The following is a 17,099-nucleotide window of genomic DNA, read 5'->3' on the forward strand; positions in this document are numbered from 1 at the left end:
AAGTGCTTTTGAGATCCAGGATTCTGACTTGAATAAACAGTGTTTGTAACACACATGGTTTCAACCGTTTCTTTCCCTTCCCTTAAAAGTATCTTTCAGTTTTAAAACTACCTGATAATAATACAGAGTTCACACCTAATTTGAATTGGATTGACATTAACTAATTTGAATTAGTTTAATTCACATTTGAAAAGGTTTACATCCTACCATCAATTGTAATTTGAATTGCAATGCGCCTCAAATTAGCTTAGCTGTCTGAATGACGTTTACTTTTAATTTGTATTAACAAAAACATAGTTCAAATGCGAATGTAAGTGAAGTGTTTGTCTATCTATGGTCAATTTTTAGCCACATTGTTGAATTTTATTTATGGAGCTTACTTTTCATTTACATAAATTTAAGATTAATATTTCTGAGTGGTACGTTACTTATAAAGGGGGTGGATTCCCAGATATTTAATGAAATTGTATTCAGTTTATGGTTTGTGGGCCTCTTTAGGTATTTAGAAATCCAAGATTCAATAAAAAATGAATTCTTGGGAATATGTAGAATTATTCACTCAAGGTGCAATCAAACTTATTTATTTCACTTTTTGATTTCTCTTTATTTCTTGGTCTCTTAGTAGGTGTTGCAGATTAGAAGTATTTTCGTACCATAGTATTGTTAGTGTTCCGGATCCTGTTCAGTAGTTAATAGTGAAAATTTAGGTAAGTTTACACTATGTTTATAAATAAACTAAGCCCATGCTAAACTAACTCTAATCTTGCTGTATTTTCCTCAAAATTTTTGAAATACACTTGCATAATATAATAAGAGATTGGCATAAGCTTTCTTCTTCACACTGCCCTCAAAACTCAGTGGCAAAATGACTAGTCTTAGGCAAAAAAATAGTATATGTTTGTTTACCGTTACCTGATGACCTACCCTAATTTTAGCGCTAACCCTAAGTCATTTATTTTCCTCTTAAAAGTGAAAAATAAATAGAACTTGTGTCACGAGGGTAATAAGGGTTGCCAATAAATAATATAATAAGAGATTGGCATATATAATTATAATAAGCTTGCTTCTTCACACCACCCTCAAAACTCATTTTAGAATTGATAGCAATACAGTTTTTGTGTCTTTTATTAAACTTAACATTTATACGTTATTCACACACTTTAACAGTGCTTATTGAAAATTGTACCAAAAAAAACGTTAAGTAGGCGGTACTAAGACTGGAAGAAAATTAAGACGCTTAACATTTTTTTATATGACCAGAACAATTTCTTTGCGTTGTATATAATGCTATCATGTTGTCTGCGTCTTCGTACTGAGACTTATTTAGTTTGCTGCAGTAACTTTAGTTCTGGTGAATGGATCTCTGAAAATTTTATACTTGGAGGTTGAATACCACCATAGGAAGGTGGGGATAGAACTTGGGGGTTATAGTCTCAATAGTTTTGGAATTGGGGGCTACAAAAAAAAGCCGAAATGAGCATTTTTCTTGGTTTCCGCATATTTACTTTAGTATAAGTAAATAGAAATCTGTGAAATTTAAACACAAGATAATAATGAACATAATGGAAAGGTACATCAATGGATTGTTTTTATACGCTCGTCAAAATTTTGACAGGACATATTATGGTACAGAAATGTCTGGTGTCCGGCTGTCTGGCGTAAACATGTCTCACCATAACTTGAGAATGACTTATCCAAATGCCATGAAATTTAATATAGTTGTTTCTTATGATGGTCAAATGATCTGTTTTTGGTGAAAATAAAATTGTTGAGTTGCTGCACTTTATAACTAAACAGGGGGGGGGGGGGGGGGGGGTCTTTATCACACTATATCTCAAAAACCATTCTTGATTATGACTTAAAACTTTAAACACTTCTTAGTTATATTAATCTCAATATCTGTGTACTTTTTGGTGATGATTCAAAATTTCATTTTTGAATTGTTGGGTATTTTGTAAAAAAGGGGGAGGTTTTTTTCCATGTCGGCCATATCTCAAAAACAAATTATGATTTTTGCTTCAAACTTTACACATGTCTTTGTTATATTATCCTAAAGATCTGTATACTTTTTGGTGATGATTCAAATTTTGAGTTATTAGTATTTTAATTATATGCGTGTTTTTAACAACACGGAAAATCAGAATTACGCAGTATTTATATTTAGTGTTTTTCTAAATTTAGAAACACGTTAGAGGGAATTCCCAGTTTGATAAAATGCGAGAGTTCTCTGAATTCCGATAAATCTATTTCTGTCATATAAGAACTGAAGTGGAGTTTTTCTTATATTTTACCTTTATGAAACTGATATTTGAGATTGTACTTCCATAAAGAAATAGAGAACTATCTAGGTCGTTTAATAAACATTTAATATACGTTCTTGCTCCAGGTTTTTTTTGGAAATTATGCGCATGCGTATAGTTTTCTTGACTTTGAGGGGTTTTCAATTGAATGGTTGCTCTGGATTCCCCACTCAATTAATTAATTTTAAACTCATGGGATCTTTTCTATGTATGTCTGCTATTGAAGGTTATTATTGTTGCATAATTTTAAATCATATGCATCATTTAAATGAAAATAAATATAGTCCACATCGTAGAACACCCCTTCAGGCAAAATGGAGTCTTCCATATTATTGTTTCCAATTCTCTCCCTTCTGGAAGTAAATTCCGTGAATTCTGAATTAAAACAATATGTCGAGTATTAGCTCGTTCTGTCAATAAAGTGTATTATATTAAAAATGATCGAAATTTAAACCGATAAATGTGTACGGAAAGGAGTCATGATCACTGACCGAAAGGAAATTAAATATTTAAAGAGTTAGGAATGGGGTTCCTCCTAGAATTAACGTAGGAAAATAGGTGATAAGATACGAAGTGAAATACCTTCTCTCACTCTGAGTCTCAGTGACTGCTGTGGAAAGTAAACTTGGAATTGATAGTACAAAAATAAAACACAATAGGCCTAATCGCATTGTTCATACACTTTTATCCGGGATTGGCTATTTTGTAACTATTTTACATGTGCAGTTGAATTAGTTTTGAAAATAATATTATCCAGCTACATGTATACATGTACATGTGTCAACGAAACAACGGCAATCGTATCCGTCAGAGCAATCTGCTCTTTGATTTTTTTGGGGGGAGGGTTCCAAACCTGTTGTTTATAAGTTGCAAATCAGGCCATTACATTAATTGTTGCTTACTTAACATGTCTAGACTGTTTTTTTCTCACTTATTAAGGCTGTATGGTTGCCTATAATTACTTTGTTATTTTAACCTCTGGAAAGCTGTCTCATTGGAAATTATACCACATATATACAGATTTTTATATGGATTGTAGACCTGAAAAAGATTTTCAAAGTTGAATATGCTGCAAACTTCAAACAACCTACTACTTATTTACCATGCATGTCTATCATGAAACTTTTGATCAGAACTATATATAAGTGATTTCACCATTTCTTCATATGTGTACCACTATCAATCAACAGAACAAATGCAAATTATTTTTTTAATATTTGCATATGGTTTCCTTTAATTTCTCACATCTATTTTATTTGAATTTAGGGAAATAAGTATTATGTATATAAACAAATCTCATGTCGATACATAACATGTACAACAATCAAACATCAACCCACACCAAACTGGCTGTAGTTGAAAAACATCAAAAGGGAAAATACAGTGAAATCTGGAGAATTTATATTATCACATATACATGCATTTGAAATATATTTAAAATATTTTTTTCAAATTTTTTAGTTTTAGGTTCCACCTAGCTACCATATTAGAAAACTGGGATTTAAATGCTAGTCTATTAGAGGGATATTTCTAGTGGCGAATCCAGAAATTTTCATAAGTGCGGGCCCACTGACTGCCTGAGAGAGGGCCCACTCTGATCATGCTCCAGTGGTCCTCTAAATAATCAACCATATTTTTCCAGACAGGGGGGGGGGGGGGCCTCTTTTAGTCTTACATGTATTTATGTGTACATATATCACTGATTCAGTGGCGATGGTGAATAGCTATATATAGACACTGACAAGTCTTGGATAACATTTTATAGTTTTGAATGTTTCTTCATCAGTTTACTAAAATTAGGTGGAGGTATGTTTTTATTTCCAACAGAGGGCACTCATGCTCAACCTATATCAGTTTGTGCATGAAGCGATTGATAGTTGCTAGACACTGAATGATTATACCTCAAATTTGTGAAAGTTTTAACCTATGCATATATACTTTAAATACGATAAAAAAAAAAATCATGTCTTTTTCAGGACTTATGATCCAACCATGTAGAATGGCATGTTATTGAGATATGGTTCTGGTTGATGGATGTTCACGAAGGACCTGTAGTACAAAGTATATCACTGGATTAAGCTCTCTGTCTAAGTGTATTATTAAAGTGCTTTGCTTTGAGCTCGGTTCATTGTTATGCAATTCATTCTTTGTGAAGTAAAGATTTTACAGACAACTCTCATGTACAAGGATGTCTCCATGTATTATCATTTCTATGTACAATGTAAGTAACAGGGAGATGAAAGCATTTTATTTTTTGTTTGAACCAAACATTATTTGTCCATTGACCAAATTTGTTTTGCTTTCACCAGCTTTGAAGGAGATATTATCAAAGAATTGATAGAAAACAGCACAGAAGCTTACTTTCTAGCTCATCAGGCCCAAGCATCATGTTAGGCATTGTCATTACTAAAATCCAATAAATTTCTTCTAATCTGAGGATCAATTCAACATTTTAAAGTGTTATACTAATGATACTGACAAGCCACCACAAAGATATACTGAGTGCCAATGAAAACGCAACACTTTTGTTTTTCAAAAAAGTCTGATAATTTTTATTTATTTTATATTAGAACTTTGTAAAGTTGGTTGAAAATGACTTTAAAGACAATTGTCGACAACTTTACGGTTGGGTGATTTTTGGAACAAATGCGAAGTAAGGGTTATTTTGAACGGACATAAACCGAGTTCACCGCTTTTCAATATACGCACCATTTTCACGATTTTGTCATTTAAAGCTTGGCTAATGTCGTGAATTTTCCCGCCCTTATTGTAAGGAAACTGCAATAAACATCTGAGTAAATGCCAGGACTTTCTGACAACCAGCGACATGCAGTTTCCGGCATGATCCAATGAAGCCTTTCACAGCATACAATTTCGAGAAGACTGTAGCCTCTACAATAACCCAAATCATCCACAAATTCAACAAAAATGGATCAGTTAATGATAAGCCACATCCCGGGGTTCAAAAAGCAAGAAACGCTCAGCAAAACCGATACATTTGGTCTTTAACATATCCGATATCGACTCTGATGGATGTCCAAAGGTCACGAGAGTTCAATGGTAGTCAAGGTAGATCCTCTGAAGCAATTTCAGTAAAGCACCATTTGCGCAGAAATTCAACAGTTAAAGAACACCACAGCCGACATCTTAATGGCCGTCTGGCGTAAACATCGAATTCTGTAGACCAAAAATCATTCATTATGTACCAAAAATCGTCAGTGGTGGTTACATAGACGTTTGGCACCCGCCTTGGCCAAAAGTCATGCGTTTCGCCAGATTTAGGTCCGATAGAGCAAATTTTGCATCAGATTTGACATGGTTTAGACGATGAAAACCACCACCAATATCAAAAAGTCAGCTTGAGTTTGCTTTGCGGGACAAGTGGAATAACATTCCTCGAGATCACATTAAACGTCCGGGATGATCAATTCCGCGGCGCTGTCGAGATTGCGCTGCACAACAGGGTTGTAACATTTTTTGTTAGGACTGTGATTTGATGATTCTTCATTGGATGTTTCGTTTATCTATTGCGCCCGAAAGATGACAATGAAACATTTTTGTTTGATATCGATCTATTGTTAGAATTGTTAATTTTCAAGAACAATTCATTTTGAAAGATCATGATTTCTAATATAAATTTTATTTTTGAAAAACCAAGTGTTGCGTTTTCATTGGCACTCAGGCCACGGTTTTTTAATTTGATGGTTTACGGATTTTCCCAATGAAAAAGTCGGGTCGGTCGGTCGGGAAAAAAAAAAGAAAAAAAATCATCTTTGAAGACAGAAAAATATGCAAAATCAATATATATTTCACCTTTCTAACAATATGTTTGTTATGCTATTTTATCATCATTTCTTAAATTTTAGTTCGATGAAATATTATTGCTCAAATGTTATAAACATCGCATGACATTGTCTAATAAATTACAGTAAAAAAAGGGGGGGTGCACGGACAAAGACGAAATTAAATCGTCATATCAGAAACAAGAAAAATAAATTCGCGTAGCTCTTTATCAATTCCAGAAAACTTGGTGAATAATGATCTTCAAGCACGAAAACTGATAAAGAAAAAAATGTAAAAACGTCGTACGAAAATAAGTTTCAACACACGTGTTAAAAACCTAATAGACTCGTCCACTGGAAAACGAGATTATCGGGTTAATCTGTTGTCTCGCATTCCCGTTTTTTATCCAAATGGACGATAATTTTTTCATTATCTATGAAACAAGAAAATTCCAAATGATTTGTTAATATTCAGTACTTCAACTTGATGCCTTTACCCTGTCCACATTTGGACAAGTCTATTTCTATGAGATGATGATCTTACGGACTGATGACAAATAAGGGAAACGAACTTATTGTGTAATTGGTTTTAAAAACAAGTTTCGTTCCGCAATATTATTTGCGCAAACGACATTTCAAGGTCAGTTATAATTGATTTGTCTATTTTTAGAAACGTAAACTGGAAGTTTTATTTTTTCACAACAGAAAGTGTTATCAATTTTGTTAGTGATTAATGCATTTCATTTCATAAAAAAAAATTATTTAATTATTTTTCAGGGATAATGCATTTGCTAGGGTCGGCGGGAATAAAAAAGCATGAAAAGTCAATTTTATTTTTATTCTGGAAATCGGAAAAATCGGGTCGGCGGATCGGTAAACCAACAAATTAAAAAATCCTGGCCTCAGTATATATAAATAGAACCATACAAATAGTTAGCAAATACATATAAAAAAAGATGTGATATGATTGCCAATGAGACAATTTTCCACAACAGACCAAAATGACATAGAAATTAACAATTACAGGTCGCCACACACCCTTCAACAATGAGCAAAGCTAATGCAGCATAGTCGGCTATAAAAGGTCTCAAAATGACAATGTGTAACAATTCAAAGGAGAAAAATAACGCTTATTTATGTACAAAAAATAAAGAAAAAACGAATATGTAACGCATAAACAAACGACAACCACTGAATTACAGGCTCCTTATATCATGTTCTCAGATATCATCTCCCAATTTAAAAAAATCACGAAAAATTGAACCTATTATGTGTTGCTCTCCTAGCTATAAAATGTATCCAAAATCAAAGATGTGGAACATATTCTATCATAATCATTTGGTAACTAATGCAATTAGTGTCTCTTCCATGCCTGTCTTGAACATAAAAACTAAACTACATATAAAATAAACAATACTCCTAATGCTCCGGTTGGTTGTCATCGTGCAACACAGTTAAAAACACATATAGGAAAATCATAGAACTACATTTATCATAAAACACTGTCAAACATTCAAACATACTATCCACACTCATCTGTGTCCACACTTGTTTTTATTATAAAATATGAGATCTTTAAAACAGAAACTAAAACAAATACGAAACAACAAACTAGCTACAATGATTTTTAAAGATTAAACAGACCTACATGATTTGAATCTTCTCTGGATCGAAATTAAGTGTATTATAAAGATTTGTCTTATTCCTACCTGATTCTACAAGAGTTGTCTTTCTTTGGGAGAGAACCCGTTATCAATGACAGCATGTTACCTTGTCATAGTCAGCATTCTATCCACTAGTGACACCCGTCATGTAACTTATGAAGTGGCTGCATCTGCTCCACAAGTGACACCTATCAACAAGTTGCACCCGTCATGTAACTAATCAGGAACATATATATTAATGTTAGATATACTGTTCCCAGAACTAATGAAGTTTCAACATCTGCTCCATTAGTGGCACCCGTCAGGTAACTTATGTAGTGGCAGCATCTGTTACACTAGTGGCACCCGTCATGTAACTTTTGAAGTGGCAGCATCTGCTAAACTACTGGCACCGGTCATGTAACTTATGTTGTGGTAGCATCTGCTCAATTAGGGACACCTGTAATGTAATTTATGTAGTGGCAGCATCTGCTCCACTAGTCGAACCCGTCATGTAACTTATGTAGTGGTAGCATATTCTCCACTCGTGACACCCGTCATGTAACTTATGTAGTGGCAGCATCTGCTATACTAGTATTACCCGTCATGTAACTCATGTAGTGGCAGCATCTGCTCCACTAGTGGCACCTGTCATGTAACTTATGTAGTGGTAGCATCTGCTATACTAGTGGTACCCTTCATATAACTTATGTAGTGGCAGCATCTGCTCCACTTGTGGCACCCGTCATGTTACTTATGTAGTGGCAGCATCTGCTCCACTTGTGGCACCCGTCATGTAACTCATGTAGTGGCAGCATCTGTTCCATTTGTGGCACCCGTCATGTTACTAATGCTGTGGCAGCATCTGCTCCACTTGTGGCACCCGTCATGTAACTTAAGTAGTGGCAGCATCTGCTCCACTAGGGACACCCGTCATGTAACTTATGTAGTGGCAGCATCTGCTCCACTAGTGGCACCTTTCATGTAACTTATGTAGTGGCAGCATCTGCTATACTAGTGGTACCCGTCATGTAACTTTTGTAGTGGCAGCATCTGCTCCACTTGTGGCACCCGTCATGTAAATTATGTAGTGGTAGCATATGATCCACTAGTGGCACCCGTCATGTAACTTATGTAGTGGCAGCATCTGCTCCACTTGTGGCACCCGTCATGTAAATTATGTAGTGGTAGCATATGATCCACTAGTGGCACCCGTCATATAACTTATGTAGTGGTAGCATCTGCTCCACTAGTTGCACCCGTCATGTTACTTATGTAGTGGCAGCATCTGCTCCATTAGTGGTACCTGTCATGTTACTTATGTAGTGGCAGCATCTGCCCCAATAGTCGAACCCGTCATGTAACTTATGTAGTGGCAGCATCTGATCCACTTGTGGCACCCGTCATGTAACTTATGTAGTGGTAGCATATGATCCACTAGTGGCACCCGTCATATAACTTATGTAGTGGTAGCATCTGCTCCACTAGTTGCACCCGTCATGTTACTTATGTAGTGGCAGCATCTGCTCCACTAGTGGTACCCGTCATGTAACTTATGTAATGGCAGCATCTGCTCCACTAGTTACACCTGTAATTTAACTTAAGTTCGGTGAGTATCTTCTCCACATTCTTCATTTAGCAATTTGTCGTCTGAATTTTTTTGTCATGTCGTGACATTAGATAGTATGTTATACTACCCTTACACAATTCCGGTATTTTATATGTTTTCACAGAATTGAACAGGTTAAATTTACTTTAAATGAAGTGTAAAATCGAATGAATAAGTATTCGGTACGATAAATGAATGGATTTTTACCTTCAATTAGTTGTACATCAAAGACCTGGGAGCATTAACGTATTATATGGAAAATATTTACAAAAGTCAATCCTCAGAATGAAATAGTCATTTATTTATTTGCAATCAATCTCTATGGAATTCTAGTATAATATTGTAAAAAATATAGTATCGTTCTAATTGAAAATCTCAAACCATTGTTAAAGGGAGAACTGAACGTTTCTCTACTACTATTTAAAAGCAAAAAAGAATCAACAGGTTTTTTATCGGATTTCTTCTGTTTACGATAATGATTACACAAGGACGAAACTTTTTATAGCCAGGTGACACTCTTTTCCAGTTTATCATCGATGTTGAACGATATATTTGTCTTTTTATTCGAAAGTTTACAACCTCTCGGTCTTGAACGATGTTGAGGTCCCTTATAAGAACTTGGCCTAATGGATCATATCTAAATTTTGTTTTTCCAGCGTCCCATGATAAAAGAAGAAATTCAATCATTTTTTAGAGATATTTTTTGGTTATGATTTCTGTTATCGAAGGGTATTGCTCGTTAAAATTCCACGTAAATAGTCAACGTGAAAACAATTGGCAAAGCACTGACGACTTTTTACCATCTTTGAAAAACATCGGCAAATATCACCGTATCATTATGTGAAACAAATTGAAAGGAGGGACATTTATAAGGTATCTAGCAACATATTCACTCATTTACTCACTGGATGCTACCGAGTCCCTTTATCTTACTTTGACAAAGTAATCTATAGAATATGCCTTCGTTGAAAATGTATATACTCTATCTCTGATTTATCAAGGAACAATATGTGTCAAATTACTGATTACCAAACGAAAGAGGTGGACTGAATCTCCAACACATAAGTTACTTATTACCAAACGAAAGAGGTGGACTGAATCTCCAACAAATAAGTGACTTATTACCAAACGAAAGAGGTGGACGGAATCTCCAACAAATAAGTGACTTATTACAAAACGAAAGAGGTGGACTGAATCTCCAACAAATAAGTGACTTATTACCAAACAAAAGAGGTGGACTGAATCTCCAACAAATAAGTGACTTATTACCATACAAAAGACGTGGACTGACTCTCCAACAAATAAGTTACTTATTACCAAACGAAAGAGGTGGACTGAATTTCCAACAAATAAGGTACTTATTACCAAACGAAAGAGGTGGACTGAATCTCCAACAAATAAGTGACTTATTACCATACGAAAGAGGTGGACTGACTCTCCAACAAATAAGTTACTTATTACCAAACGAAAGAGGTGGACGGAATCTCCAACAAATAAGTGACTTATTACCAAACGAAAGAGGTGGACTGAATCTCCAACAAATAAGTGACTTATTACCAAACGAAAGAGGTGGACGGAATCTCCAACAAATAAGTGACTTATTACAAAACGAAAGAGGTGGACTGAATCTCCAACAAATAAGTTACTTATTACCAAACGAAAGAGGTGGACTGAATCTCCAACAAATAAGTTACTTATTACCAAACGAAAGAGGTGGACGGAATCTCCAACAAATAAGTTACTTATTACAAAACGAAAGAGGTGGACGGAATCTCCAACAAATAAGTTACTTATTACCAAACGAAAGAGGTGGACTGAATCTCCAACAAATAAGTGACTTATTACCATACGAAAGAGGTGGACTGAATCTCCAACAAATAAGTTACTTATTACAAAACGAAAGAGGTGGACTGAATCTCCAACAAATAAGAATGACTTTCACCGAAAATAACCATTCTGACTTTTTTAATGAAAATTAAATCATACTGACATTCAATTTTGGGTTGAAAAAAAACCCAAACTATATGACATGTATGTGAATATATGTGGTCTTCTCGGAGATTTAGTCGCAAACTTCCGTTTATTTTGCTTTATTAATATGGAAAGCGATTGACTGATTCTATATGTGGTCTTCTCGTGTATTTAGTCGCCTACCTTCGTTTATTTCGCTGTATGAATATGTAATGTGTATTTACTAATTCTATATGTGGACTTGATTTATAGAATCAATGAAATAAATGTCCATGTGTAACTTCCGTCACAAGATATCGAGTTATCAAGTTAATATTCCATTAAGTACTGTATTTACGTTCTATTTACATTATATTAAGTTAATATTCCATTAAGTACTGTATTTACGTTCTATTTACATTATATTAAGTTAATATTCCATTAAGTACTGTATTTACGTTCTATTTACATTATATTAAGTTAATATTCCATAAGTACTATATTTACGTTCTATTTACAGGGAGATGAAAGTCATAAACAATAATTAACATTATTCACAAGGGAACATGTTCTCAGTAAATAGCAAATAAAGTTGGTAATGACCGATGGCTTGCATTATCAAATTTAGCAATTCTTATAAAGTTATCAATATGAAAATGACTACCAGATAAAACATGACGATCCAACTACCTATTATATACGTTACATTATAATTGGTCCGTTCGACTGTTAATAAAATAAATTGTGTGGTGCAAGAGTCTATGTTAACCTTTATACCTTTAATAAGAGAAAGACTGAGACATGTTCTATACTATTTAAAATTTGTGTTCTAACACCGGAAATAAAGAACCAACCATTTTAACTGAATTAGTTGATATCTCATGCTTTAAAGCATTTGCTTTTAAAGTAGTGAAAACTTTCTATCCGAACTTGAATACATTTTTTTTCAATATAAAAAAGAGGATGTAGTATGATTGCCAAAGAGACAACTGTCCACAAGAGACCAAAAATGACACAGACATTAACAACTATAGTTGACCGTACGGCCTTCAACAATGAGCAAAGCCCATAATCCTGTTTTCAAAGTTTTTATTTTTTATTCGAAATACTTCGAATGTTCTACCTAAGGAATATATTATCTTAGCCTCAATGCTCGTCAACTTTTTAATTAATTTGGCCTTTTAAACTTTTGTTGATTCGAACTTCACTTTTAGGCTGATTTAGGGGAGGGGGCGCTGCAGGCCCTTCCCCTTTTGTGGGACAAATTTGGTTGATTATATAAGAAATCACTGATGCATGCCTGGAGCGGCCCCAATCCCTTCAAGTTAGGTCAGTCAGAGCTAGGGCCCTCCTTATGAAAAGTTCTGGATCCACCACTGTTCACTAGTGAGTTTGCAGACGAAATGTGCACTTGGCGAAACAAAATTAACTCTGAAATTTATAATTTGCAAGGGATGCGTTAAGCACCGATAACCAATCTTTCAATGTTATCTTTCTCAACAGCGTGCTTCGGCTGCAGCCATACAACTCAGTCATTTTAACCATACATCTGATGTTATTAAAACTTTAAACATTATTAACAATCGCCTGTTTTCTTCGTTCTTACACAGTACAGGAGTCTATTTTAGATGTTCTAGCATGTAACTAGTGTTGTGACAATTGTTGTAACATTGTAATACTAATTAGCTGAAGGTTGCTTCTTGGAGATTGTGAGTACGTTACATGTATTAGGATGCAAGATCATGGGCCATTTCGATTCCCAGTTTCTCAAGATCCCTTTTTTGTCGAATCTGTATCTGACAAGATTTTGAGAAAAGCAATAGTTTTATCAACAAACAGCCGTGATTGTGACATAGACAATAGGGTCATAAACAAACAGTCGTGATTGTGACGTAGGCAATATATTCATTAGCAAACAGTCGTGATTTTGACATAGACAATAGGGCCATAAGCAAACAATGGTGATTGTGACGTAGGCAATAGAGTCATGGGAAAACAATCGTGATTGTGACGTAGGCAATATGGTCATCAACAAACAGTCGTGATTGTGACGTAGGAAATAAAGTCATCAGCAAACAGTCGTGATTGTGACATAGGCAATAGGGCCATTTGCAAACAGTCGTGATTGTAAAATAGGCAATAGGGCCATTTGCAAACAGTCGTGATTGTGACATAGGCAATAGGGCCATTAGCAAACAGTCGTGATTGTGACGTAGGCAAAAGGGTTATCAACAAACAGTCGTGATTGTGATGCAACAATAGGGTCATTAACAAACAGTCGTGATTGTGACATAAGCAATAGAGTCATCAGCAAACACTCGTGATTGTGACGTAGGCAGTGGGTTATCAACAAGCAGTTGTGATTGTGACATAGACAATAAGGTTAACAGTAAACAGTCATGATTGTGAAATAGGCAATAGGGTCTTAAACTAACAGTCGTGATTGTGACGTAGGCAATATAGTCATTAATAAACAGTCGTGATTGTGAAATAGGCAATAGGGTCATCAGCAAACAGTCGTGATTGTGAAATAGGCAATATGGTCATCAGCAAACAGCCGTGATTTTGACGTAGGCAATAGGGTCATTAACTTACAATCTTGATTGTAACGTAGGTAATAGGGTCATCAGCAAACAGTCGTGATTGTGAAGTAGGCAAAAGGGTCATTAGCAAACTGGCATGATTGTGACGTAGGCAATAGAGTCATTAGCAAACAGTCGTGATTGTAAAATAGGCAATATGGTCATTAACAAACAGTCTTGATTGTGACGTAGGCAATAGGGTCATCAACAAACAGTCGTGATTGTGACGTATGCAATAGAGTCATCAACAAACAGTCGTGATTGTGAAATAGGCAAATGGGTCATTAACAAACAGTCATGATTTTGACGTAGGCAATAGGGTCATCAATTAACAATTTTGATTGTAACGTAGGTAATAGGGTCATCAGCAAACAGTCGTGATTGTGAAGTAGGCAATAGGGTCATTAGCAAACTGTCGTGATTGTGACGTAGGCAATAGAGTCATTATCAAACAGTCGTGATTGTAAAATAGGCAATATGGTCATTAACAAACAGTCTTGATTGTGACGTAGGCAATAGGGGCATCAACAAACAGTCGTGATTGTGACGTATGCAATAGAATTACAACAAACAGTCGTGATTGTGACATAGGCAATATGGTCATCAGCAAACAGTCATGATTGTAAAATAGGCAATAGGGTCATCAACTAACGATCGTGATTGCAACGTAGGCAATAGAATCATCAGCAAACAGTCGTGATTGTGAAATAGGCAATAAGGTTATCAACTGACAATCGTGATTGTAACGTAGGCAATAGGGTCATCAGCAAACAGTCGTGATTGTGAAGTAGGCATTCGGGTCATTAGCAGACTATCGTGATTGTGACGTAGGCAATAGAGTCATTAGCAAACAGTCGTGATTGTAAAATAGGCAATATTGTCATCAACAAACAGACTTGATTGTGACGTAGGCATTAGGGTCATCAACAAACAGTCGTGATTGTGACGTAGGCAATAGGGTCATCAACAAACAGTCGTGATTGTGAAGTGGGCAATAGGGTCATTAGCAAACTGTCGTGATTTTGACGTCGGCAATAGGGTTTTCAGCAAACAGTCGTTCGCTGATTGAATCCCCTTGAGCATGTCGTTAATACCAACAACAAAAAAAGACAATAGTAGAATACCACTGCTCAAAAGTCATAAATCGATTGAGATAAACCAATCCGGATAAAATATCAAACTCAAGGGAAACACGTCAACTATAAGAGGAAACAACGCCAACATATATAGGACTATTTGATAACAACTGCCATGTTCCTGACTTGGAATAGAACATTTAGGAAAATAGAAGGGAAGGGGGAAAGGGGGTTAAACCTGGTTTAATGGCTAGCCAAACCTTCTGCTTATATGGCAATGTTAAACAAATATCGCTAGAAATGACAACACTACGTGACAAGAATACAGTACAAACAAGACCACTCAACACAGGGAAACGCAACAATTAATAATATAATAGAAAATTAAAACATGTTAACCACAGAATAACAACGGACATCTTCTTTTAACCACAGAACAGGACACTACAAACAGTGATATGTTTTTGTGACGTAAATATAATCTTGAAATTGATACATTTATATGGAATCAGATCCAATATTCACAATTATTTTTATAATACTAGTACTGTAATAGAAAATTCAGTTTATTTTATTTCATACAGTTTATTAGTTAAAGTATGTAAAATCTACTGTGTAGAATATTTTATATGAAATTATTGTTTAACTGTTCTGTCAAATAAGTTCTCTAATAAACTGTTAAACTTCAGCTGTGGTCAAATCGACCTCCGATTATGTCTAGCAAAGTTTAATAAAACATCTTAAAAGTTCGGACAACGGTCAATCTACGTCAGCAATTTTTTTTTTATGTTAAGCTATGAAGCACAAACTTGTGCCATAGTTACTTTTAATTAAGATCAAATTAATATATATAATGTTAGTTTATGATATGTTAAATGTATTTACATTGTACATTGTGTTATATTATAGTTAGGAAAATGTTAATAAATATATTGGAAACATAATTTGGCAATTTTAGACTTTTTCTAAACGTGGACAAATCAAAGAATTTTCTCCAGAAAAAAGTATATATATGTACATAAGTTTTATAATGAAAACTATTCATTTAGTTATAAAAAAACATATGCATTCTTTTTTTTTTAATTTGAGGTTTCATATGACTTTAATAGCGAGTTTCTTCATATTCTAGGTGTCAGTCGATCCCGGCCTGACTCTATATCGGCAGCAATGTCAGGCACCATCCTAGGCATCGTCACAGCTAGTTTTCCACATCATTTAAAGACCCAGAACCAGCTCTCACAGATGTAGTTCGTCTGTTGAGAGTCTGTCGGGAATCAACACAACAGCTAACTTCACAATATACCAACAATTTATATACCATTTACATGGATTGTAAACAAACTCATCATAGATATCAGGACTAATTTAGTATATACGCCAGACGCGCGTTTCGTCTACAAAAGACTCATCAGTGACGCTCGAATCCAAAAAAGTTAAAAAGGCCAAATAAAGTACGAAGTTGAAGAGCATTGAGGACCAAAATTCTTAAAAGTTTTGCCAAATACAGATAAGGTAATCTATGCCTGAGGTAGAAAAGCCTTAGTATTTAAAAAAAAAATCAAAAATTTGTAAACAGTAAATTTATAAATATAACCATATCAATGACAATTCATGTCATCACAAAACGTGCTGACTACTGGGCTTGTGATACCCTCGGGAAAATAAATCTTCACCAGCAGTGGCATCGACCTAGTGGTTGTAAATAAACTCATCATAGATACAAGGACTAAATTTAGTATATACGCCAGACGCGTGTTTCGTCTACAAAAGACTCATCAGTGACGCACGAATCCAAAAAAGTTAATGCCGTCCAATACTATAATATAATACTAGTCCAAATAATTATCTTGATTATGACGGTTATGGTAGGCTATTGTACATGGCTGTGACTACGTCATAATTATTTGGACTAGCACACTACTTTATCCTGGGAAAATGGAGATTAAATCGACTATATTGACAAATAAGACACATGTGAAATGAACAAAAAATACAGAATTCAAACCACAAACGATAAAACATAACACAATATCCAATCGAACCCATAAAAAAAATCATACAACAACAACATATTAACTCAATAAACTAGACCCCAGGTCCCAGGACAGCATCTCATTAAAAAACAAATTGAACAACATTCAGGAATGAAAAACTATC

At 34.9% G+C, this 17,099-nt stretch overlaps 1 protein-coding gene across 1 annotated transcript; it reads left to right on the forward strand.

The window, feature by feature from the left end:
• The first annotated feature begins 1,562 nt into the window (after positions 1–1,562).
• LOC139508347 (uncharacterized) lies at positions 1,563–11,313 on the forward strand. Its single transcript, XM_071295957.1, has 2 exons — positions 1,563–1,570; positions 10,374–11,313. The coding sequence occupies exons 1-2, from the start codon at positions 1,563–1,565 to the stop codon at positions 11,311–11,313; spliced, it is 948 nt and encodes a 315-aa protein (XP_071152058.1).
• Positions 11,314–17,099: the final 5,786 nt, after the last annotated feature.

The sequence above is a fragment of the Mytilus edulis genome, chromosome 1, assembly GCF_963676685.1.
Source record: "Mytilus edulis chromosome 1, xbMytEdul2.2, whole genome shotgun sequence".
In the NCBI taxonomy this organism is placed as follows: domain Eukaryota; kingdom Metazoa; phylum Mollusca; class Bivalvia; order Mytilida; family Mytilidae; genus Mytilus; species Mytilus edulis.